Below are 23,459 nucleotides of genomic sequence, written 5' to 3'. Positions count from 1 at the left end.
ATTTATAATGGCGTAATGTAATTATTAACACCGTAACGTTGTGTTTAGTGAGAGAAATTTTAGATTATGGACTTTAACACATCGTTTGCATTGACCCAACATTACCTACTGTGAGATCAAATGTCTATCCTGTGGCGACGGTGGCGCCCACTTTAAAACGACTTTTGTTTAGATTATATCCTCATAAGTGTATTTCTTGACAACATATAATGTATCTTCATATTTTAGCAAACTGACGCACTAAAATGTAATGCCGTGGTTTAACTTGAGAGAAGTGGAACGTTGGTGGGTAAAATGAAGTTTGGTTGTTTTGGCCAAACCTCAGTTGACCCACCTCCCTGTCTCAGTAGTTTATGACCTCCTCGACCCGAGTCAAGCAAAGGACACGGAACGAGTGGAAGACAGATCGGGTCGAGTTGTTTTCCCTGGCTGGAAGCGTTAGTCTGGGACTGGAATGGGAAATTCAGAATTCCAACAGGATGTGTGGTCATCACAGCTCGGCCCCTTAGGTCGTGATTGGCTCGCAGAGAAAACATCTCGCAGTCGAGCATCTGGAGACCGTGGAAGAAGCGCATTCGGCATGTCGACTTTTTTTGTCTAGCTTAGATGACTGAGAAGCCCCTTTTATGTTTACAGTCCAGAAGACATCTATTATAGGTAAGCAATTTAAATTTCTTTGCATGTCGGATGTATTCTTTAACATACAACAGTTCGTTTTTGTGCAAATACAAAGTAGGCCTAACGGTTTGAAATCACACCTCCATAAAACTAAAGAAAGCCTAAGATTCATCCTGCGCAATTTGAGATAAACCTGTAGCACGTAGAAGCTCATGGAACTTGATTATTATTCGAACAGGTAGGATTTGTAATGCGTGTTTTTAAAAGTGAGTTATGCGCACGCATGAACATTTTAATAGAAAGCTCCACTTCCACCTTATACCTACACTATCTGAAATTGTAAAAGTTTCTTTTGTTCCCCCCCCCCCCCCCCCGAAAGCCCAGGGCATGGAGATGGATAATAACAGTCTTGTCTCATGGCTCTACGTGTTTGGACAAGAAACCATGACTGTGTTTTATCGGTCAGATCAGTCTGCCGTATTGTTTCTTGTTGCTGTATGTAGGCCCGTTTGAAGTCTATATTTTAAAGATGCCTTAACACTAAATTACTGTATAAAAAGACAAAACAGCAAACTTTACTTGAACATGTGTGTTGAACATACGTGTAGGCTTATGTAAAAAAAAAAAAACTTTCAGTCATGTTTTTTTCTAACCTTGCTCTAAATCAGGGGTTTCTTCACAGCGTGATTCTCAGAAGTGGGCCGTCTGTGTCTGGAAGTCATGGCCCTCCTTCCTATCTACCTGGTGGCGTTTTTCCTGGCCTTGTCAGTCGCAGAGCCCCTCACCACCCCCCACGGCGACAACGAGGTCTTAAAACATTCAGGGCTAGAAGTCTTCAAAAGTCAGGTCAGTTGAACTCCCAGGCCCCACGTTCTGGGGGGTGAGACCGGGTTCATGTTTACGACAGATCTGTGTGTTTATATGACAGTTTGTGTTTCCTTTACCGAGTTGATGCCATAGCTCACTCCCTGTTAACTGTTAACTCAGAGTCTACAGATCGAGAATGCTATAGTGAACGTCACTGAAGTCGCGCAGGGAAACACGACAACCGCAAGTGAGTTGACGAGCGTGAAAGTGACAGTTTTATTATATATTTATGGTCATTCACATGTATTTATTTACATCTTCTATATCCGTGCAAGACTTAATGCCCAGTTGCTTCCTCTGCCAATATGTAGCCTATTTCCTCTTTGCATTTGTTACATCCTGTTATATCGTCATCTGTTTGTCTGTCCTGCCCCACAGCCCCCCTCACGACCACGGCACCCCCAGCGCCTACCTCCCCATGCCCAGGAAGTCTGGTGTTGGTGAGGGGAGATGCAGGCTGCATGTGTCCTCTAGGCATGGTGCAGATCGGAGACAACTGTACGTGCGCTGTGGGATTCAACCAGCAGGGGGCAGCAGAGTGTCATGGTGAGTCTACGTGGTCTAGCTCAGTGGTTCTCAACCCTGGTCCTCAAGTACATTTACATTTAGTCATTTAGCAGACGCTCTTATCCAGAGCGACTTACAGTAAGTACAGGGACATTCCCCCCGAGGCAAGTAGGGTGAAGTGCCTTGCCCAAGGACACAACGTCAGTTGGCATGACCGGGAATCGAACTGGCAACCTTCGGATTACTAGCCCGATTCCCTCACCGCTCAGCCACCTGACTCCCAAGTACCCCCTGTCCTGCATGTTTTAGATGTTTCCCTGCTCCAACACACCTGATTCAAATAAATGGGTCGTTATGTAGTTATGCAGAAGCCTGGTAACGACCATTCATTTGAATCAGGTGTGTTGGAGCAGGGAAACATCTAAAACATGCAGGACAGGGGGTACTTGAGGACCAGGGTTGAGAACTGGTCTAGCTAATGTGGTACGGACGTCATGGTGACACAATTGTGAACTGTGGTACCATATCAATTAAATGAAACCAATTCTGTCGGCTAACTCTGTTTCATGTCAGTTTCTACGTCTGTTTCAACCATGCCAAGTGTACTTTTTAAAACTTTCTCCCAGATATTGATGAGTGTAAAGGGGATGGACCAGGTCCATGCGGTCTCCACGCCAACTGCACAAACACACCTGGTTCTTACCTGTGCAGCTGTCTCCGTGGTTACCTGATGGGCCCAGAGGGATGTCAGGGTAAGTGTGTGTGCAACACGTTCCTGCTCGAGTGAGTCTGTTAAGACTTGGGTTATAATGCATGCATTGACTGTGGAGGGTGTGTAAGTGTGTGTGCTTGTGTGGGTCTCTGGTGTGTGTGTGTGTGTGTGTGTGTTGCAGATGTAGACGAGTGTGCGCTGGCTGTGATAACAGGGCTGCAGGCCTGCGGCCATGAGGCACAGTGTACGAACAGCCCAGGCTCCTTCTCCTGCTCCTGCCCAACTGGATACGTCATGGCCTTGAATGGAAAGAGCTGTGTGGGTGAGGCCTACGTTTACATTTAGTCATTTAGCAGACATTTAGCAGATTTATCCAGAGCGACTTACAGTAAGTACAGGGACATTCCCCCCGAGGCAAGTAGGGTGAAGTGCCTTACCCAAGGACACAACGTCAATTGACACGGCCGGGTATCGAACTGGCAACCTTCAGATTACTAGCCCGACTCCCTCACCGCTCAGCCATCTGACTCCCCCTACATGATTCCTTAGTGTGTGTGTGTGTGTGTTTGTAGTAGGAACAGCATAATGGGGGCGAAGCAATGTGTGATACCGTGAGTGTGGTTCCAAGATGAAAGGAAGTAAATGCGTGTACAAGTTTTCTGTTTCCCTCTTGTCTCTCGTTTTCCCCTCAGATGTGGACGAGTGCAGTTTTGAGGAGCAGTGTCGCCGGGAGCTGGGCAACGTGTGTGTGAACACCCCCGGAAGCTTCCGCTGTCAGTGCCAAGCCGGCTTCAGAGCCGAGGCTCCGGCCTGCGTGGGTACGTCTCCCGGGGCTGCTGTGTGTCACGACGGGGGGTACATTACATTTACATTCAGTCATTTAGCAGACGCTCTTATCCAGAGTGACTTACAGTAAGTACAGGGACATTCCCCCCGAGGCAAGTAGGGTGAAGTGCCTTGCCCAAGGACACAACGTCATGTGGCATGGCTGGGAATCGAACCAGCGACCTTCTGGTTACTAGCCCGATTCTCTAACCGCTCAGCCACCTGACTCCCTGTTAGGTAGGATTGAGGCTTGGCTGGATCACTATGCTTTAACCCCACTGCTTTGCTGCATCTGTTGCCTGTATTTCCGTCTCCTCTCTCCATCTCGTCGGCCCTCCTTTTCCTGCTTCCTGAAACGTCTCGCTCAGGTCATGTGTGTCCAGACTACACAGTGTGCCAAGGTACGGCGTCGGTTTGAAATGTTGAGCTTTCGTACTGGTTTTTAGGGCAGCTTTAAAGCCGTCGTTTCAACGTTTGCCTTCGTCTGATGTCCTTCACAGACGTGGACGAGTGCAAGGCTAGCCCAGATGTGTGTGTCGGTAAGGGCGTGTGTGAGAACACCCTCGGGAGTTACAAATGCGTTTGCCAGCGGGGTTACCGTGGTGACGGCACATACTGCGAAGGTGAAGAACTGGCGGAACCGTGTTCGATTTTTACTTCGAGTTTCCCAGGGGGGGGGGGGGGAGAATAAGTAGAAGAATAAATGAGAATGTTTTTTTCTACTGTCTGTCTCTCTCTTCTTTTCCCGTTCCCGCTCCCCGCAGACGAAAACGAGTGCACGTCTGGCCGTCACGGCTGTGACATCAACGCTCACTGTGGGAACATCATTGGTTCTTACTTCTGCCAGTGCTACCAGGGGTTCAACGGGGACGGCCACTCCTGTTACGGTAGGTGAGCAGGTGGGGTGTGTGTGTGGGGATGTGGTGAGGTGTTGTGTGTGTGTGGGGGGATGTGGTGAGATGTTGTGTTTGTGGGGATGTGTGCATTGTTTGGTTGGCTCTGGGCTGTTGTAAATCCTTTGGAGGTGACCTAGGGATTGTCATGGTTTCAGATGTGGATGAGTGTGCGTTGGGGAACGGTCATTGTGAGCACAACTGCACTAACGAGCCCGGGGGGTACAGCTGCCTGTGTGACACGGGATACCAGCTGGCCCAGGATGGACACAACTGTACAGGTAAACAACCGTAAACTGTAAACCCTTCTTGCCTTCCACACGGAAAGTCTTAACACAAAAAAAGACGAACAAAAGGACATTTAAAGATGTAAAAAATAAATAATCCTGTCAGTAATGTATCAGTAATCAAACATTTAATAACGGTTAAAACGATCCTTCCTCAAACCCAAGAACACGGTTAAACACCAGCAGCAGCAGCGACGGGAGTCAAGATAAACAGGCCACTTGCATCACTTCCTGTAGCATCTTACATGAAGTTTCCAACATCATCAGTCATCCTGGATGTCTGATGAACCCGTGTGACCCCTCCTCTGCCTCCTGCTCCCCAGATGTGGACGAGTGTGTGACGAGGAACGGGACTTGTGAGCAGCTGTGCGCCAACACTCACGGCTCCTTCCTCTGCTCGTGTCGTCCTGGTTACCAGCTACACATCGACGGACACAGCTGTGTCGGTCAGTACCAACCGGCCAAGAACCAGTTATCCTGACACTCGATTGAAATTAAGCAGCCTTGCAAAAAGTAATGTATTCATTTAGTAGATGCTTTTCTCCAAAGTGACGTATGGTACAGGGGGGTGATTTGAATATGTGAGTTCTTGATCTGCAGTCAAATGCTCTAACAATGAGCGATACCGCTGTGTAGTAACTCTGTCACTTGATAATGTACGTGTGTGTGTGGTTTTGTGTCTGTGTCTCTGTATAGATATTGATGAGTGTAAGCTTCAGAAGGGGGGGTGCTCTCACGACTGCATAAACACCCCTGGAGGACACGCCTGTTACTGCCCCCCCCCTCTCCTGCTGGGCCCAGACAACCTCTCCTGTGTCAGTACGTAACCCACTTGCACCTCAGTGTGTGTGCAAGATGTGTGCGTGTGTGAGGTGTGTACCTCAGTGTGTGTGTAAGGTATGTGTGAGGTGTGTAATTGCATAACCATGTTCAATCTTTATTTGAGTCTGTGACAAATACTGATTTCATTTTAAAAAGAAGCAATCGGTCGAAGGATAAACGCCACGACTTTGGTGGTGAGCGTATGATGTCACAAGTGGGGGGGGGGGGTGGTTTCCTGGTAGATGTGACGTCATGTGACCTGAGAAACGGCGGCTGCGACCATGTGTGTACCGTGCGCGCGGAGGGACGCCTCTACTGCAGCTGCAAGGCAGGCTGGGAACTGGCACCTGACCGGAGGAGCTGTCTGGGTGAGAGGAAGTTTCCACCCAGCTGTTTGTAACATTTACATTTAGTCATTTAGCAGACGCTCTTATCCAGAGCGACTTACAGTAAGTACAGGGACATTCCCCCGAGGCAAGTAGGGTGAAGTGCCTTGCCCAAGGACACAACGTCAGTTGGCATGACCGGGAATCGAATTGGCAACCTTCGGATTACTAACCCGATTCCCTCACCGCTCAGCCACCTGACTCCTTGTTAGCTGAGATCGAGCAGCTCCACGGCTCGCTCGCTAGGTCCACAACTTTTCCCCCCACGCGTCGATGCATGTGCTTGCGTGATCATGGCTAATTCGAATTTGCGCATTGTTTCTCTTTCTCTCTATTTGTCTCTTTCTCCATTTCACTTTATTTCTCTTTCTATCGCTCTCTCTCACCCTTTCTCACCATCCGTCTCCCTCAGATGTGGATGAGTGTGGGGACTTCACCAATGGTGGCTGTGAGCAGCTGTGTATGAATCACCCAGGAGGGTTCAACTGCTCCTGTAGGGAGGGCTATGAGTCTCGCACCGATGACCTCACAAAGTGCAAGCGTGAGTCTGTCTTTCCCGGACCAACTCTCACAAGTTCACCTGAAGTTCATTCACACATCCTGTTTCACCTTTGACCTTCCCCCCTCCTCCTTGCGCCTCCAGCCATATGCAATCCCCTGTGTCAGAACTATGGCGTGTGCGTAGCCCCAAACACCTGTGACTGTCCGGCAGGTTACCCTGGAGCTGGTTGCTCAGGTACATAGGTGTCCGTGCTTGTGCACAGGTTGGTTATACTGTAGGTTTGGGATGTGTGGGCATTTGTGAAGGACACTGAAAATGCCTGTAAAAAGGGATATATCAATAAAATTGTATTTGATTTGTGCATACGTGTGTGTGAATAGGATGAACATTAACCAGGTATTAGTAATACTGCTCAACGGCGCCCTCTTAAGGTGTTAGTAGTACTGACAGGTAAACAAGGTGTGTGTGTTCTGTGTTCCAGCCAGTTGCTCTCCACCCTGTGCTCACGGGGGCACCTGCATGCGCTGGAACATGTGTCAGTGTTCCACCGGCTGGAGTGGAAGCGGCTGCCACACAGGTAACCTGGCACCTGGCACGCCCTGCCCGCACATCTCACTTTCACCTCGTAGGGATTACATTTACATTTAGCAGACGCTCTTCTCCAGAGCGACTTAGCAGACGCTCTTCTCCAAAGCGACTTAAAGTAAGTACAGGGACATTCCCCCGAGACAAGTAAGGTTAAGTGCCTTGCCCAAGGACATAGCGTCATTTGGCACGTCACAGGAATCGAACCGGCAACCTTCTGATTACTAGCCCCATTCCCTAACCGCTCAGCCACCTGACTCCCAGAATAGGAACGTTTAAGTTTATTATTTCTCTCACCAACCTCCCAACCTCTTCCGGTCTCTCAGCGGTGTGTGAGCAGCCTTGTGCCAACGGGGGGCGCTGTGTTGGTCCAGACACCTGCCAGTGTCCCTCTGATTACAGCGGTACCCAGTGCCTTTCCCGTGAGTACCGGACCCCCAAACCCTCGAGACAGCATGTGACCTCACTCGAAGTAGTCTCCTGCACGGTGAATCGTTAAAATGTCCGCCGAATGTGTGCGTGTGTGTGTAATTTCAGCCCTCTGCACGCCGTCCTGTCAGAATGGAGGAAGGTGTGTGGATGTCAACAAATGTATATGTGTGGAAGGTTGGCAAGGAACGCATTGCCAGATAGGTGAGACACTGCCCTCTAGTGGTAATCTGGGAACAGAATTACATGGTTGGCCGGTTATCTGAGTGTGTTTTCTCTTGCTCTCAGAACCTGTGCTGTGCCACAAAGCTTGTAAGAATGGTGGTGTTTGTGTGGGCCTCAACAGATGCCGTTGTCCCAGTGGGTTTTCCGGAGGTTTCTGTGAGACAGGTCAGCGTGTGAGACAGGGTTTCATGGTGTTTGTATAACATGGATGATAGATGATGTCAAACCGACGAGTTTGGGCGTCAAGCCTTCATTGTGTTGTTGTCGTAGCGATCATCACGCCGTGTGTGCCCCCTTGCCAACACGGCGCCGCCTGCAGTCCTCACAACACGTGCACATGCCCTGAGGGCACAGTGGGGCATCGCTGCGAGAGACTGTAAGCACCAACCCATCACCAACCGACTACACACAACACAGCCAGGCTTTTCCGGAGCTTTCCTCACTCTTGTAATGATGATTATCTCTGTGATTCTTTCTCTCCCATGAACAATATATTCAACAACCATGAAAGACATGTTAACCCTCGTGCTGCCTTCGGGTCATATGACCCAAAGGTTCATAACGAACCATCGTTGTGTTTACCCAATTTTACCCAATACAAAAACAAATAAAAATTATTTTCTTTTAACCATTCCAATGTGGGGGGTCTGAGACAGCCCGACAGTTAAAAGAAAATGCTTCACTTTGTTTTTGTATGAGGTAAATTTGTCGCAATACGACGGTGAGTCACAATGACTGATGGGTCAGAATGACCCGAAGATAACACAAGGGTTAAGTTCATATTTCTGTAGTGCTGACCTGTTTGGTGTGTGTGGGTCTGTGTGTGTGTGTGTGGGGGGGGGGGGTCTGTGTGTGTCAGAACATGTCCTGTGGTCACCATGACAGTCAGCATGGCCCGGGCGGTCAGGAAAGGAGTGAGGGAGAGCTATGTGGACCGCTGTGGACCTCTGGGAGTTCAGCTTTGCACCAAGTACAGGTGGAAATAACATGCGTGTTCACCCACTCACACACACTCTCTTAGACACTGCCGAACATACGCACGCGTAAGAGACTAACACTCACTCCCTCGTGTGTGTGTGTGTGTTGCAGGATCAATCAGGCTCGTGTGTATGTCCAAGCCTACAGAGTGGGTTACAAGATCCAGTGTCCAGAGAAGAAAGGCAGATGAACAGTCTGTATGGTCTTCACCAGATCTACGCCATCTTGTTCTCAAGCTCTGGTGAAACTCCACGGTGTTGGGCTCCAACAGAGACGATTATATAAAACCCCATCAAGCCAGCCTCTAGCCAGGCTGCAGTGAATGACATAAGAGTCTAATCGCTCCCATAAGAGACTGCATCATTAAGTGTGTTAACCAAGGTTTTCTGTGAGCCATAAGCCTCAGAGTGAATTGTTTTGTAACGTGTATACTAAGTAAAGGCAGCTGAACGTGAAAAAAGGTTGTGTTCTGTTTTATTCATGTGGTTGTCATAATAGTCAACTGGATGACATTGATGATGAAGGTCGCTCCAGAATAGCTGAGATTTTGCTCTTTGCAGCGATACATGAAGTCGAAGGAAATCGCTAGCGTCATAAAAATCATCATCGAAAGTGGGAGAAAGTTAAGAGTTATACTTTAGTTTATCAAATATTAACTTTGAGGCGATGTAGATGGTTAGCGACCTTCTAAGTTCTTCTAAATTGGAGTTTGCGAAGACTTTTTGAGGCCAAGTGTTATTGAGGGCAGTCACCTCTGTGGGTATATTTTCGTCTTTTATCAATGGACTTTGTAAAACAAGCTTGCGTAACTTCATAATTCAGCAGCCAACATAAACACAAACACGCTGCCTCCGATAGTTTTTCTGTGTAGTTAACAACTTCGTGTAGCCTATACGCTACCCCAGCCTAGTAACTCTATTTGTAGTCTGATAAAACCAAAGACGCCTGATTTACACACAGCCTTACGTAAGTAACCTTTACCTATACTTAATGTAATGTACAAGGAAGTGCTAATGTTTACATTGGAGAAGTCCACACATAGTATTGCTCTCGTCTACTCTTTCGAAGCATTTCATTTGTTTACACAATATACATTTCCAATGTGCATGATTGTATAAATTACAAGTAATACAGTTGTTGCAGTTGTAAAAGTTATAGACGGTGCTCAGCAACATCCACTGTGGTTTCAGAGGGCTCAAGAATTATGGCCGTATTCGAGGTCTTCAACTCCCTGATTAGCCAGTGGATTGACACCCAAGGGGTTCTACTCTTCCTATTGGTTCTGTTAGTGGTGAAGTATTTAAACAACCTTCCTCCAAAGAACTACCCTCCTGGCCCTTTGCCCCTCCCTTTTATTGGAAACGTTCTCAATATCAACATCATGGACCCAATTGGATCCTGTAAGAAGGTAAGGAGTGATAAAGGACTGCTATAGTTAAGTAATACTATGTCATTTATCAGTCCACTTAGTAGATTGAAATGTGTACATAGATACAGACACATACTTTTGTCTGAAATACTTTGCAGTTGCCTGTACAGTTACCTTTGTGATAATTGCCCAAAGTGCACAGTGGACAAATGTGTATGTTATGTGTCGTCAAGCTTGCAGTAACCTACGGAGATGTGTCCAGCCTCGACCTGGGCGGAGGAAACCCCTGTGTGCTCCTTTCAGGCCTGAAAGGATTCAGAGAGGCCTTCGTAGAGCAGGCAGAGGCCTTCACCGATCGCCCCTCTTACCCCCTGAATGACAGGCTCAGCAAAGGTCTAGGTAATGTGGACACAGGGCGCCATGTCTGCCTACATACTATATGGATGGCAGATGGCTGAGTGGTTAGGGAATCGGGCTAGTAATCAGAAGGTTGCCGGTTCGACTCCCGGCCGTGCAACACAACGTTGCCCGGGGGGAATGTCCTTGTACTTACTGTAAGTCGCTCTGGATAAGAGCGTCTGCTAAATGACTAAATGTAAATGTGCTGCATGTGTCTCTCTGGCTAGGCCTCATCTCCTCCAGTGGACACATGTGGAGGCAGCAGAGACGATTTGCCCTGTCCACACTCAAGTACTTTGGTGTGGGCAAGAAAACCCTGGAAGACTCCATCCTTCAGGAGAGCCAGGTTCTGTGTGACGCTTACCTGGCAGAGAGAGGTGAGGTTCATAGACTTCACATTTTACATTTATATTTATTCATTTAGCAGACGCTTTTATCCAAAGCGACTTCCAAAGGAGAGCTTTACAAAGAGCATAGGTCACTGATAATAACAACAAGATAGCCCCAAAAACATTGCGGGTAGCCAAAACATGAAGCACATATTGTGAACAACCAAAATAAGTGCCAAAGGGAAGAACCACAAGAGCATGTAGTTAAACAAGTTACAATTAAACAACATGAATCTCTATAAGTGCAAGTGTACCTGTAGAAAAGCAAGCAACAGTAAAAAATATACTTCACACAATCTCCTCACACTCTGTTCTTTGTTGTAGTTTTTTCAATCATATGTTTTACTCTACAGACTAACTGCTTATTATTGGCGGTGTGAATAACTCTGTCCCAACTATTTCTTGGTTCCAGGCCTGCCTTTCAACCCTCATCACGTAACCAACAATGCTGTGGCCAACATAATATGTACCCTAGTTTTTGGCCGCAGGTTTGAATACAATGACCAGTACTTTCATCACATGATGAAGTGCGCCGATGATGTTCTACAACTTCCTGCTACGTTCTGTGGTCGGGTAGGGTTATTCACAGTGACAGCAAATCAGTTATTCCTTGGTAGTTTTGGTTTCTGTGTTTTATTATAATTTACAACGATTATTTCTGACAATTCTATATCTTATTCTATATCTCTATTCAATCTCCGCGTAAATAATTGTGTGTGGCATTTGTTTGCTTTTTAAAAAAATCAAATAAACGTTTTAATTCTCCTTTGTTGATAGATGTATAACCAGTTCCCCACGGTGATGTCCTACCTACCTGGCAAACACCATACTGTCTTCGCCCAACTCCAGAAGGTCAAAGAGTTCATCAGAGCAGAGGTGAAGAAGCACAGGGAGGATAAGAACCCCTCCGACCCCAGGGACTACATCGACTGTTACCTCAACGAGATAGAGAAGGTTGGAGTCGTTGTTTCTGACAGAAACTCCTTTAGTGATCCTCTATCTTAACCCTCGTGCTGCCTTCGGGTCACATGACCCAAAGGTTCATAACGAACCATCGTTGTGTTTACCCAATTTTACCCAATACAAAAACAAATTAAAATAATTTTATTTTAACCTTTGCAATGTGGGGGGTCTGAGACAGCCTAGCTGTTAAAAGAAAATGCTTCACTTTGTCTTTGTATGCGGTAAATCTGTCGCAATACGACGGTGGGTCACAATGACTGATGGGTCAGAATGACCCGAAGATAACACAAGGGTTAAGTCATAGGAACTTGACTAGAGGTTCGACATTGGGATTAACATCTTGACTTGGGTTTTCCTCAAAACCCGGAGAGATCCCATGACGTTGATCTCCCCCTTCAGAATAAAGACGAGAGCGCTGGCTTCACTGAGGAGAATCTCCTCTTCTGTGTGGTGGATCTGTTCGGGGCCGGGACAGAAACCACATCTACCACCCTCCGCTGGGCAATCCTCTACATGACCAAATACCCAGAGATACAAGGTAGAAAGACATGCACCTTAATGTTAATAATGTTGAAGCCGCTTATGCGAATTATGAAATGGTCGGTATAGCTCAGTGGTAGCTCAGGTTCAAATCCTCCCCATAAACTGCATCTGCTCTATAAAGTTTCTGCGTTATAAATGAAAAACCTGTTAAGACTGGTATCTTTCTCTTCCCCAAAGACAAAGTCCACGCAGAGATTGATCATGTCGTAGGACAGTCTCGCCTGCCCTCCATGGACGACAGAGTCAAAATGCCGTATACCTACGCTGTCATCCACGAGATCCAGAGGTTTGGTAACATTGTCCCCTTCACTCCCCCCAGTGTGGCCAACAAGGACACAACTGTGGCTGGGTATGTCATCCCAAAGGTGGGTGTGTGGAAGAAGTGCTAATTGGCCTAATATCGACAATGAACCCATTTAGTTATGAAGTGAGTGTAGGATCACATTAAGTTGTTTTTTTTAAGTTTAGTGTGTAGAACACGTTTAACTGAAGATAAATGCTGCCATTTTTGATAAGTGAATTCCTCTGTTCAGGGGGTGATGATTTTGCCGTTGTTGAAACCTATATTAGAAGACAGGAGTGAGTACGCTGCTCCTGATCAGTTTAATCCTGGACATTTCCTGGATAACAAGGGGCACTTTGTCAAAAGAGATAATTTCATCCCTTTTTCGATAGGTATGGTATCCAGATCTTCCATTATTGTTTTACAATAATTCCACAATATTCACCTTTCCAAATAGCTTAATATAACGCTTGTGTGTGTGTGTTCCCTCGCCTCTCCTCTACCCAGGTAAGAGAATGTGTCCAGGTGAGCAGCTGGCCAGGATGGAGCTGTTCCTGTTCTTCACCTCCCTGTTCCAGCGCTTCTCCTTCCAGGCCCCAGACGGCTGCCAGCTAGACTTGACAAGCGAATTGGGCATCACCAGCGGACCTGTGCCCTACAAGATCTGTGCCCTAGCTCGATAAACACTTCCTGTTTTTATATTATTTAGGTAGACTGTTTAAACTGAGTGGTGGAGGCCATGCAACTCTACTTGCTCTCTCGATCAATTGATAGACATTTATTTGTAGTTGAATGACAGTTTACAGCAATGATGAAAGGAATGTTGGAGAAATAAGGAAGTTTATCAAATGTAATCAGGTCTCTGATGTCATTTTATACAATATATACTGTATATTCACGTTCCTTGGTTTATTGATGATTATTTAATCATTTATTTTCCCTCTAAGATTAATAAGGTTACTATATATAATAGTATCTGTCAAAAGAAACCTAAAACAGTACACAGAAGATGCAAATACAGTGGCGTTAATTGTGAGGCATTCCTCTCCTCTAACTGTTTTACACATCACGCAGGGTGGCACAGATCTCATATTTGAGTGGTGCCAGGGTGACGCCAATGCGATAATCCAACACAGGCTTCACCCCGGGGGGCATGGAGAACGCAAACTTCTGCATGAAGGAGGTAAAGAACAGGAAGAGCTCCATTTTGGCCAAGTTCTCCCCAAGGCACGCTCGTTTCCCTAGGCAACGGAGGGAAAGATTCACCATCAGATACAGTGCTTCTACTACTTGTTTACCATATAGTTTCTATGGGGGTTTAGATAGGTGTCCCAGACTGTATGCAAACTTAATTGCCAATCCAGAGCCAGTGGCTTTTAATTTGTCAATCGTGAGCCAGTGGATCAGTGTAATAATATTCCTTGACATTATTCAGTTCTTACCAGCAGAGAAAGGGATGAATGCGGTTCGCTTCGCAAACTTGCCATCCTTGTCGAGGAAGTGTCCAGGGTTGAAGGTCAAGGGTGTCTCCCACTCGTTTTTGTCAAACATCACCGACGTCAGATTGGGAATAATAGTAGTACCCTGTGGATTAGGCTGGATTAGAATCAATGTTCATAATCTGAGGAACCTAGAATTTGTCTTGTCGTGGTTTTTATTCCTTCTGCCTGTGTTTTGCTTTGGGATAAAGACATCTGCTAAGGGAATAGAATGTAAATATTTGCCTCACTTAACTAAATCCAACTGTCATGTATGGCTTTTTAACCAGCAATTAACTAACACCTGGTCAGAAGGTATTTAAATGACCATTATCATTGCCTTTGTTATTATTGACCTGTGTGGGGATCGGTTACCTTTGGAACCAGATAATCTCCAAGCTGAATGTCCTTGTTGGTGATATGAGGAAGACTAAGAGGAACAATGTTCCCCATCCTCTGGACCTCATGGAGAACAGCCTCAGTGTAGGGCAAGTTAGCCCGGTCTGCCATACTTGGTGGGCGGGATCGGCCTATCACCTGATCCAGCTCAGCTTGGACTTTCTCTATAAAAAGGCAGAGATCAATAGTGAAGGCTCACATCCAGAATTTCCCCTGTCATGTCCACAGTCTTTATACCTGTCCTTCGTCCCAAGAGCAATACAGAGAAAGAGGGAAGTAATTGAGAAACAACAGCAGAGCACCGCTGTCGGCTGCGCTCTGCAGGATCTCTACCTTGTAGTGATGGGAAGTTCGGATCATTTTACTGATTTGATTCTTTGAATCTCGTTCAGTAAAATGAACGAATCGTTCACGAACGACACATCACTAGTACCTTGAATTTCTGGGTACTTGGTCATGAAGAGGAAACTCCAGCGAAGGGTGGTGGACGTGGTCTCAGACCCGGCTACAAACAGGTCCAAAGAACACATGATCAGGTTCTCCTCGTCAAACCTGGCGGCCACGTCCTCTTTAGACTTGGAAATTCAATAAAATCCAATTTCCTTATTGATATTATATAGTACGGCAAAATAAATGTGGAGGCCTAAATGTATTTATTTATGGACTAACGTACAGTGCAAAATGTTGGTTTCATATTAATATAATTTATACTAAGATAATACAAACATAAAATATGTCAACTAGTTTTGGTTGTTTTAGTTGTCTGTCACCTTTTCTATTTCGGTCAGGTAGGAGTCTATGTAGTCCCTGGGTTCAGAGGGATCCCAGTCCTTCCTGTGCTCCTTGACCTCTGACCTCAGGAAGTCCTTCACCTCACTCCAAATCTTCAACACTCTCTGGTGGGGTCCTGGCAGACGCCTCATCACCACAGGAAACGTGTCGTACAGCTTCCTCCCCCATCACACACAAACATTTACATTTAGTCATTTAGCAGACGCTCTTATCCAGAGCGACTTACAGTAAAGTACAGGGACATTCCCCCCGAGGCAAGTAGGGTGAAGTGCCTTTCCCAAGGACACAACGTCATTTTGCACAGCCAGGAATCGAACCGGTAACCTTCAGATTACTAGCCCGACTCTCTAACCGCTCAGCCACCTGACTCCACCGACTCCCCACAAACACACACGAGATTCACAAAAATTGGGAAATACAAAATACATTGCAGTAGATCGATGAGGTGTGTATGGTTTAATAAACCTGTACAGTCGTAATATGTTCTCGAATGCCATTTACCTCTACCCATATGGAAGCTTCAAGTTGAAGAGCAGTGTCGAACATTGCCATCAGGTTCTGAAAGCCCCTATCGCTATACTGAAAGCGATGCCCAAAGACCAGGGTGCAGATGATATTAGAGACAGCATTGTTGAGGGTCAGGTGTGGTTCAAAGGGTTTGCCTAGAGAGTTGAAAAGTACAATTGTCAAGTGTCTGCTTCTAAACATCGAACTGTTTGTTTATATCCACCTATCAAGGGTACAGATCAAATACTATTGCCACATTCCCTTCAGCGCTTTACCATTGTAGTCAGTTATGTCCTGGGACAAATGTGCAAACTCATCCAAGATAGCAGACTCTAATGACTTCTTGCCCACTCCGAAGTACTTCAGGGTGTAAAGTGCAAATCTCCTCTGCTGTTTCCATTGATGTCCATTGGTGCCAATAACACCTAGAAACAGAAGATCCAAAATCACAAATGTTTTTGATGAATGAACGCTTTGATGATGAGATATCACTTTCTCCCATGTCAAAATATGTTCCACTGATACCTCTTCAATTTTTTCAAAGCTCCTCACCCAGGTTATTTGACACCTCATTGTTAAGAGCAGTCATAGGTCTGTCAGACACACTTTCTCCTTGGGTCACCAACGCTTCCTTGATGATCTTGAACCCGTTTAATACCACGGTCCACGTGCCGCCCATTCTTAGACTATATACATCCCCATACTTCTCAGATAGCTGTCAGGACATAATGATACGGAAAACAATTCTAGGAAGTTGACAGTTGTTGTAGGATGGACAGCGGAATAACGTGATCACAAATACCAAAGATGTGAATCTGGGTCTAAAGTAGACAATGTTTATCTTTATGAGGATAAATATGCACATATAAGTTTATAATTATATCAAATTGGAAATCGGTTAAGATTTACAGGTAACACCGTTTCCTTTAAATGTTCGAATTATTGAGTACCGACATTATCAGACACCGTGTTTCTAGAATAATACAATTAAGCCTACCTGTGTGATACTTTCATGGGCTTTTTTGAAGTCAATGGAAAACAGGTTCCCCACGAAAGGATAGGGTATTGGTCCTGGAGGGAATCTGCTTGGTCGACGACTCTTGACATAGTCAGCTAACAGCAAAAATACCACTATAAACAGTAGTAGACCCTGGATACCGACAAACTGCAACAAAGACCATGAAACAGAAGAGTGTGCAGCCATAGCCAGGAGTCGTTATTCACATCTTCTTACAGTAGGCGACGATTTTTATATGCTGGGGGCGGGAAAAGTAAACAAAACCGATTGATTTTACCGTCACTGACCATTGCACTCTGTCACCACAATTCCGTCTAATACCAATTCCGTCTCTAAGTCAAATACTAAACAATATACAAAAAAGCTAAACATATACAAAAAAGCTAAACAATGTAGATAAACAATGAGATTTAAAATAGATATAAATATAGAATATAAAGTACAAGATAAGATACAAAATGATATGAATCGGGCAGCATAGTGCAAAATTACTTGTGCAAAATAGGTGGTGGATGGACTTATGTGTTATATCAGTGCGAGTCCTTGGCCTTGTTGAAGAGCCCAGCAGCGGATGGGAAGCAACTGCCGACACCGAATTTGTTGGTTTTGTATTCACCACTTTAAAATTGATATATGAATTTATTTGAAAGTCTGTACCTTGATTTTTTTTTTTTTTTTTACATTGAAACAAATTAATATTTCTATTTTAAAGAGGTGAATTCAAAACCAATAAATTCTATGGTGTTTAAATGTCAATATTAAGTATTCAATGCCTTTGAAAATTCAAAACATGATGAAACCGATGTGCTTTCATGAAAGCACATAGGGTTAGACAGGCTCTGGCAATACGTTCTGACAAAAAAAGGACATGCTCTTATTTTGACACCACAAAACCGGAAATGCCCTAAAAATAGTAGAAACCAGTTATCCGTACCGGAAAGACTCGTCACCTTTTTCTCCTCGACCCTTTACTACCGTTGTAGTTAGCTAGCTCTCTTTTATCCCTACTAGATATTAGTTAACATAACAGTTAACGTGAACGTGACAACACATCGCTTGCAACCATGAGCACTATGTTTCCTGACACAATTCTAATTGTGTTCATCTCTGTGTGCACGGCTCTATTAGCGGAGGGTAAGTAGTTCTTGCTACCATGCAGTAAAGCTTCTAGCCTACTACTAGTAGTAGAAGGGTTAGTGTTTGCTAGACATGGTTTTTTATCAGCCAAACGTGTGCATTAATTGTATTGAGGCTAGCATTGTGATTAACTGCCGATCTCTTTGAGTTGCCGTGGTCCGGATGAGCTCGTTTCAATGTGGTTGACATTAGTTAACATAGTAGCTAGATTTCCTTGTGAGTCTAAGTAGAACAGCGCCCTCTCGTGGTGAGCAGACGACGCACAGGCCTCAACATTTTGACTTACCCATGTTGTGGCGGAGGGGAAATCAACCACTTAAATGTATTACATCTCAAGACCAAGGTACTATGTAATAATAATATAAATTGTAAAACTGCTGAACGTCAACATTTTCTTCGCATCTACAGGTATTACTTGGGTCTTAGTATATCGGACTGAGAAATACAAAAGACTTAAGGCAGAGGTAGAGAAGCAGAGCAAAAAACGTGAGTCTCATAAGATCGTTTTTTTAAAGTAGCTTCTTATGTTATCTTTGTGACAGTAGATGTGATATTATTTCATCTGTGATTATATCAGTGGAGAAGAAGAAGGAAACCATCACAGAATCAGCAGGTCGTCAGCAGAAGAAGAAAATAGGTGAGAATTGTACATTTTACATTATCAACAGCTTTCTCTTGCAATTGTTCATTGAAACTTAGTCTAAAACTCTATATGTATTAATTTCTCAGAGAGACAAGAAGAGAAACTGAAAAACAACAATAGAGACCTTTCCATGGTGAGGAAGAACATGCTTGGCTGACTGACTCCATGTGTCTTAGCTTCATTTTTGGATTGAATGCTATATTAATATGCTATCCTCTATCATTTCATTTAGGTGCGAATGAAGTCCATGTTCGCCATCGGCTTCTGTTTCACAGCATTGATGGGGATGTTCAACTCCATGTGAGTGTACTATGAACTGTGTCAGTTGTTAACTTATACTGTATAAAGTCCAACATACAAACTGTCTATATATCTAAATATCTATTTTACATGTTAATGTATCTATTTATTTACACATCATCTTTGTTTGTGTCTGTTGATTCAGTTTTGATGGAAGAGTTGTTGCCAAGCTACCCTTCGTCCCGTTGTCCTACGTTCAGGGCCTGTCCCATCGCAACCTCCTTGGCGAGGACTACACCGATTGCTCATTCATCTTCCTCTACATCCTTTGTACGATGTCTATCCGACAGGTAATTTGAGTGTTGTTGGTCATTACTATGTTATATTCATTTTTGTATTTTTTTTTTTTTTTTTTAAGGGATCTGAAGCTTGAATCTCGTGCTTCAGTGCACTCCTGAAATTTCTGTTGTATGTCCTAATGAATTCGTTAGAAATGCGCACATCTACAAACACAGCGATTCACACACAGTGATTCATTCACGTTGAAACTGGGACATGTTATTATACTTTGCTTGTTGTCTGTCTGATTCGCTAATGAGTTGTACAACTGACATCCACAGAACATTCAGAAAATGCTTGGTCTGGCTCCGTCCAGAGCAGCAACAAAGCAGGCCGGAGGGTTTCTAGGACCCCCACCCCAGGCAGCCAAGTTCTCATAAAACCTCGGACGTGGACAGTTTCAGCAGGCCTGTTTTGCAACAGGGAGTGTCTGACCCAACGGCAGAGATAGCCCACTCATTATCACAGCCCACTCCATTGCCCCTCATGATGGAATACGTCTTTGTGTATAGTTGCAAACTACTGTTTAACATTTTGTTCGCTGTTTCATTTTTAAACCAGGTGCTGTTAAAGTTTTAGAACTATATGTTTGAAAATAAAGTATTGCTATTGTTTTGACCTTTCTTACTTATTGTTTCAGATTTGCATAATGTTACATGAAGAGATATACTTTGTTATTATTCCAAGATAAGAGTCTACTGTACACTGAGGGGAGGAATGTGTTGTGTAATACCAGTCACGGTCCATAAATTACCCTCCTCTGGTTCCAGCTCTCCCACTGTGTGAGTGAAAACTAAAGACAAAGCTAAAAAAGTTCTGAATCTTCCCAGGCAACCCTTGATAATACATTCTGCATTTGTTTAGTGTCACGTTTATTGCAAAATGAACTGCAAAGAATATGAAATAACCGAATTAAATTCACATTGGGTTCAAAGTCTTAGACAAAGCAACATACGAACAACAAACGAAAGAATAAGTCTGTGATTAACTTATCCAAATATACATTGTACCATATGGACAGATACACTCCTAGGAAAACATGAGACGCAGTAGTCTTGTAATTAGTACGTTATATGCTTGTATATATACTTGCTCTGCCACCAGTCTTTAACTCATGTAAGTCTTTAGAAGCGGCATCCACTCACTTCACAGAAGGGGGGGGAGGGGGAAATAGATTCACATTTGAATCACAATTCAGTGGGCTAGCGATTCAGATCGATTCACAAATGTATGTGAATCGATTTTTTTTAATTATGTAATTTATCTATATATCTATATTTTTATTTATTTTTATTATAAAAAATAGAATCGTGACCACAAAAATCGATTTGAATCCAATGGTGAGATACCAAAAGATTCCCGCCCCTACTCCCCAGTATTACAGCACTCCGCAGTTTTCTTCCCTTTCACATCAAATCAAATGTATTTGTGTCGCCCTTTTACAAGCAATGTCACAGTGGGCTTCACATACGCCCATAGAACTGCCCCTCAGCCAACCTCAACCCTCAAGGAAGACAAGGAAAAACAAATTCGAGGAAAAAAAATTGAAGAAACCTTGGGAGGAGCAATTCAGTGAGGGATCCCCTCCTCCAGAGACGGTTGGTGAAAGAGAGCTGCAGGACACAGGCTAAACATACATCAGGAAAGTGTCAATGGGTGATCGCCCAGTGACATTCAGCCTGTACCGTGAACTTGTCATGCTCTGATCAGTGATGCACAGTAGTTCATTCAAAATGTCAGTTTGAATCAGAATGAAATATATTAAAGACAACTCTAACAAGCTTCTAATTGAAAACAAAAAAACATGTTCTGAAACATGCCCTCTCTTAAAATCAATCCGACAGAACTTTGAATTCAGAAGATGATGTCTGCAGTATCTTCAGAGTAAAGATATGTTTAATTGCTCTTTTGAACCATGGATAAAAGAAAGCATAGATCAGAGGATTGAGACATGAATTAAACTGAAGGATCCAAGTAAGAAAATACAAGGAGGAAATATCTATAGAAAAAGGCCAGCAGAAATATGGTGTGAAACACAACAGAAAAAACACAACAACTATGCCTAGAGTTCTTGCTGCTTTTCTCTCAGACCTCCAAGTCTTTTCACCAGAAGATGTTGAACATCCCACTCTGGCTTGTAGACTTCGTGCCTGAGAAATTGCCACCACAAATATTTTCAAGTAGAGAATTATTATGACACAGCATGGTGCAATAAATGTAACCACAATGTCAACCATCCCATTAATGTAACTCACGATAATTACGCATTCCCCAAAACACCTGTTGTTGGCATCCGGGTTAATTAAGTGCTGGAAAAGTTGCCAAGTGTTATAGAGAATAGAGCAAGCCCAGCTGATGGTGCTACACACTAAGGTTCTCCTCATGGTGACCTGGGAGGGATACAAGAGAGGTTTACACACAGCGATGTAGCGGTCTACAGATATGAGCACCAGGATTCCCAGGGAGGCGGAGGTGAGTACGTAGGCAGAGTAAGGACTCAGAGCACACACCACGCTGCCCAGGTACCAGCAGGACTCCACGGTGCGGATGGCCTCCACAGGCATGACCAGCAGTCCCACCAGAAGGTCGGCCAGAGCCAGGGAGAAGACGAGGGCGTTGGTGGGGGTGTGGAGCTGCCTGAAGTGGGAGATGGAGATGAGGACCAGCAGGTTGAGCAGCACCGTCAGCAGAGACACAGAGGAGAACAGGGTGTAAATGAACACAGACTCAGATCGGGAGCGGTACTGCCTCCTGCAAGACTCGTTGACCTGTGGGTAGCAGGCTATGTACTCCTCTTCTGATAGGTGCTCCATCTCCATGGAGGTAGAAGAGTGAGGGAGGCAAAGACAGACATAGATAGCATGAAGGTTTCGGAGGGTGGTGCAAAGCAAGGGTAGTTCTCCCAGGTCTAACACGGCACACCACTGCTATATTTATCTTTCAGAATCAGACCCCCCTCCCCTTCCTCCCAAACACACACACAAACACACACAGTATGAATAATACCCCAGAAGCACTATGGTAACTGTCACATCATCGATCACCAAACAAACAAGTAATATCTTGCTAATGGGCTAGTCTATCACTGGTACCAGAGGACCCAGTTATCACCTCCATCTAGCTTCCTAATGATGTGTTTGTGACCATGATGGTCTAACTCTCACAGGCACCTCGCCAATCAAAGGTGTTGATATGAAGGTGTGAATAAAAACACAATAACACTCTATTAGCAACGCATTCACACACTCATAAATACAAACACTCAGGTGTACACACGCACACACACACACAGACAAATAAATGATGTAATTAAAGAGGTTGAGCACTGGACCTTACATTGTCAACCATTGTAAGACAATGGACTAGGCCTTTTCGCTGGCCAAAGCAGGCAGCTGAGTGTCAGAACATGCTGGTACACAAAGAGTAGTGCACTATTGCATTCTGCAGATCTGCATTATTCTCAGTTTATTGCTGCATTTCCTCTCTTTTATATGATTTGACTAGTCTGCAGGACACTACACAAGGCATGCAAAGGCAACATATGCATGCAGTCTTGGCCAACTAGTCAACAAAGTGCCATCAAAGTGAGTAGATATTCTTTTCACTGTATTTAGATATTCGCACACTAATACATTAGCGTATTATAAGGCCTCTCTCCTCTCCAACATTGAGATGGCCTTGAATTGTTGTCGGGCAGAGTTTGGGCGTTGTTGGCTGGCTGTGGTTTTATACGGTGTATACACTCTGACCTGGTCCCATCACATCAGTGCTCTTGTAAAGAGAGCCCAGCAGCGCATGCACTTTCTGCGATGGATGAAGAGAGCACTCCTCCCCACTCCAATTCTCACCATCTTCTACCGAGGCACCATAGAGAGCATATTAACCAACTGCATCTCTGTTTGGTTTGGAGCTTGCTGTGCCTCTGACTGGAAGTCCCTACAGAGGGTGGTGAGGACAGCGGAGAAAAACCATTGTGTCCTCACTTCCTCCCATACAGGAAATAGCAAAGAGGCGCTGTCTGACCAGGGCTCACAACATCAATACGGACACCTACCACCCGCACCATGGACTGTTCTCACTGTTGAGCTCTGTCAAAAGGTTCCGCAGTGTGGAAGAAATTGGGATTTCCTGTGTGCTTACATTAATCACTAATCAATAGAACTAGTCATTGGATACTAGTTAGTACGTTTATCATGTAAGCTTGCTATTAATAAGAGTATATTGTGTCTATGTGTCAGGTTAATAGATGTTCGGGGTCAGGAGAAAGTACTGGCTAAACGTTCCTTGTCATGATTACAAGGAGAGCTCCACCAATGAACTCTAG

At 44.6% G+C, this 23,459-nt stretch overlaps 5 protein-coding genes across 6 annotated transcripts; 3 read left to right on the top strand and 2 right to left on the bottom strand.

Annotated features, from left to right (window-relative positions):
* The first annotated feature begins 551 nt into the window (after positions 1–551).
* Positions 552–9,087, top strand: si:ch211-221n20.8 (uncharacterized protein LOC100034409 homolog). 2 transcript variants are annotated; one of them, XM_067230587.1, is made up of 22 exons: positions 552–657; positions 1,287–1,464; positions 1,606–1,672; positions 1,864–2,031; positions 2,619–2,744; positions 2,886–3,026; positions 3,397–3,522; positions 4,030–4,152; positions 4,294–4,416; positions 4,581–4,703; positions 5,033–5,155; positions 5,406–5,528; positions 5,774–5,899; positions 6,330–6,458; positions 6,561–6,653; positions 6,901–6,996; positions 7,331–7,426; positions 7,542–7,637; positions 7,722–7,823; positions 7,929–8,034; positions 8,518–8,634; positions 8,748–9,087. In XM_067230587.1, the coding sequence occupies exons 2-22, from the start codon at positions 1,339–1,341 to the stop codon at positions 8,824–8,826; spliced, it is 2,409 nt and encodes an 802-aa protein (XP_067086688.1). In that variant the 5' UTR covers positions 552–657; positions 1,287–1,338; the 3' UTR covers positions 8,827–9,087. The 2 variants fall into 2 exon arrangements, with proteins under 2 accessions (XP_067086688.1, XP_067086689.1); XM_067230588.1 differs by having other exon boundaries at positions 601–657; positions 1,301–1,464.
* A 153-nt stretch (positions 9,088–9,240) lies between these two features.
* LOC136936773 (cytochrome P450 2J4-like) lies at positions 9,241–13,504 on the top strand. The gene is made up of 10 exons (XM_067230406.1): positions 9,241–9,602; positions 9,827–10,044; positions 10,239–10,404; positions 10,632–10,781; positions 11,206–11,366; positions 11,571–11,747; positions 12,156–12,294; positions 12,477–12,664; positions 12,833–12,974; positions 13,090–13,504. The coding sequence occupies exons 2-10, from the start codon at positions 9,841–9,843 to the stop codon at positions 13,263–13,265; spliced, it is 1,503 nt and encodes a 500-aa protein (XP_067086507.1). The 5' UTR covers positions 9,241–9,602; positions 9,827–9,840; the 3' UTR covers positions 13,266–13,504.
* On the bottom strand, positions 13,361–16,962 carry LOC136936772 (cytochrome P450 2J6-like). Its single transcript, XM_067230405.1, has 9 exons — positions 16,756–16,962; positions 16,311–16,473; positions 16,034–16,183; positions 15,753–15,913; positions 15,230–15,406; positions 14,893–15,034; positions 14,436–14,623; positions 14,025–14,166; positions 13,361–13,823 (listed from the first exon to the last, which is right to left on the bottom strand). The coding sequence occupies exons 1-9, from the start codon at positions 16,960–16,962 to the stop codon at positions 13,642–13,644; spliced, it is 1,512 nt and encodes a 503-aa protein (XP_067086506.1). The 3' UTR covers positions 13,361–13,641.
* Positions 16,963–17,727: 765 nt separating this feature from the next.
* Positions 17,728–19,753, top strand: tmco1 (transmembrane and coiled-coil domains 1). Its single transcript, XM_067230506.1, has 7 exons — positions 17,728–17,910; positions 18,322–18,399; positions 18,491–18,550; positions 18,643–18,689; positions 18,789–18,856; positions 19,002–19,146; positions 19,417–19,753. The coding sequence occupies exons 1-7, from the start codon at positions 17,841–17,843 to the stop codon at positions 19,513–19,515; spliced, it is 567 nt and encodes a 188-aa protein (XP_067086607.1). The 5' UTR covers positions 17,728–17,840; the 3' UTR covers positions 19,516–19,753.
* Positions 19,754–20,967: 1,214 nt separating this feature from the next.
* On the bottom strand, positions 20,968–21,954 carry LOC136936619 (trace amine-associated receptor 13c-like). The gene has a single exon (XM_067230226.1). It carries the CDS (start codon positions 21,952–21,954, stop codon positions 20,968–20,970), a length of 987 nt encoding a protein of 328 aa, XP_067086327.1.
* Positions 21,955–23,459: the final 1,505 nt, after the last annotated feature.

This window comes from Osmerus mordax, chromosome 27 (genome assembly GCF_038355195.1).
Source record: "Osmerus mordax isolate fOsmMor3 chromosome 27, fOsmMor3.pri, whole genome shotgun sequence".
Classification (NCBI taxonomy): domain Eukaryota; kingdom Metazoa; phylum Chordata; class Actinopteri; order Osmeriformes; family Osmeridae; genus Osmerus; species Osmerus mordax.
Note: the sequence above shows the minus strand (reverse complement) of the source record. Positions and strands in the feature narration are given on the sequence as shown.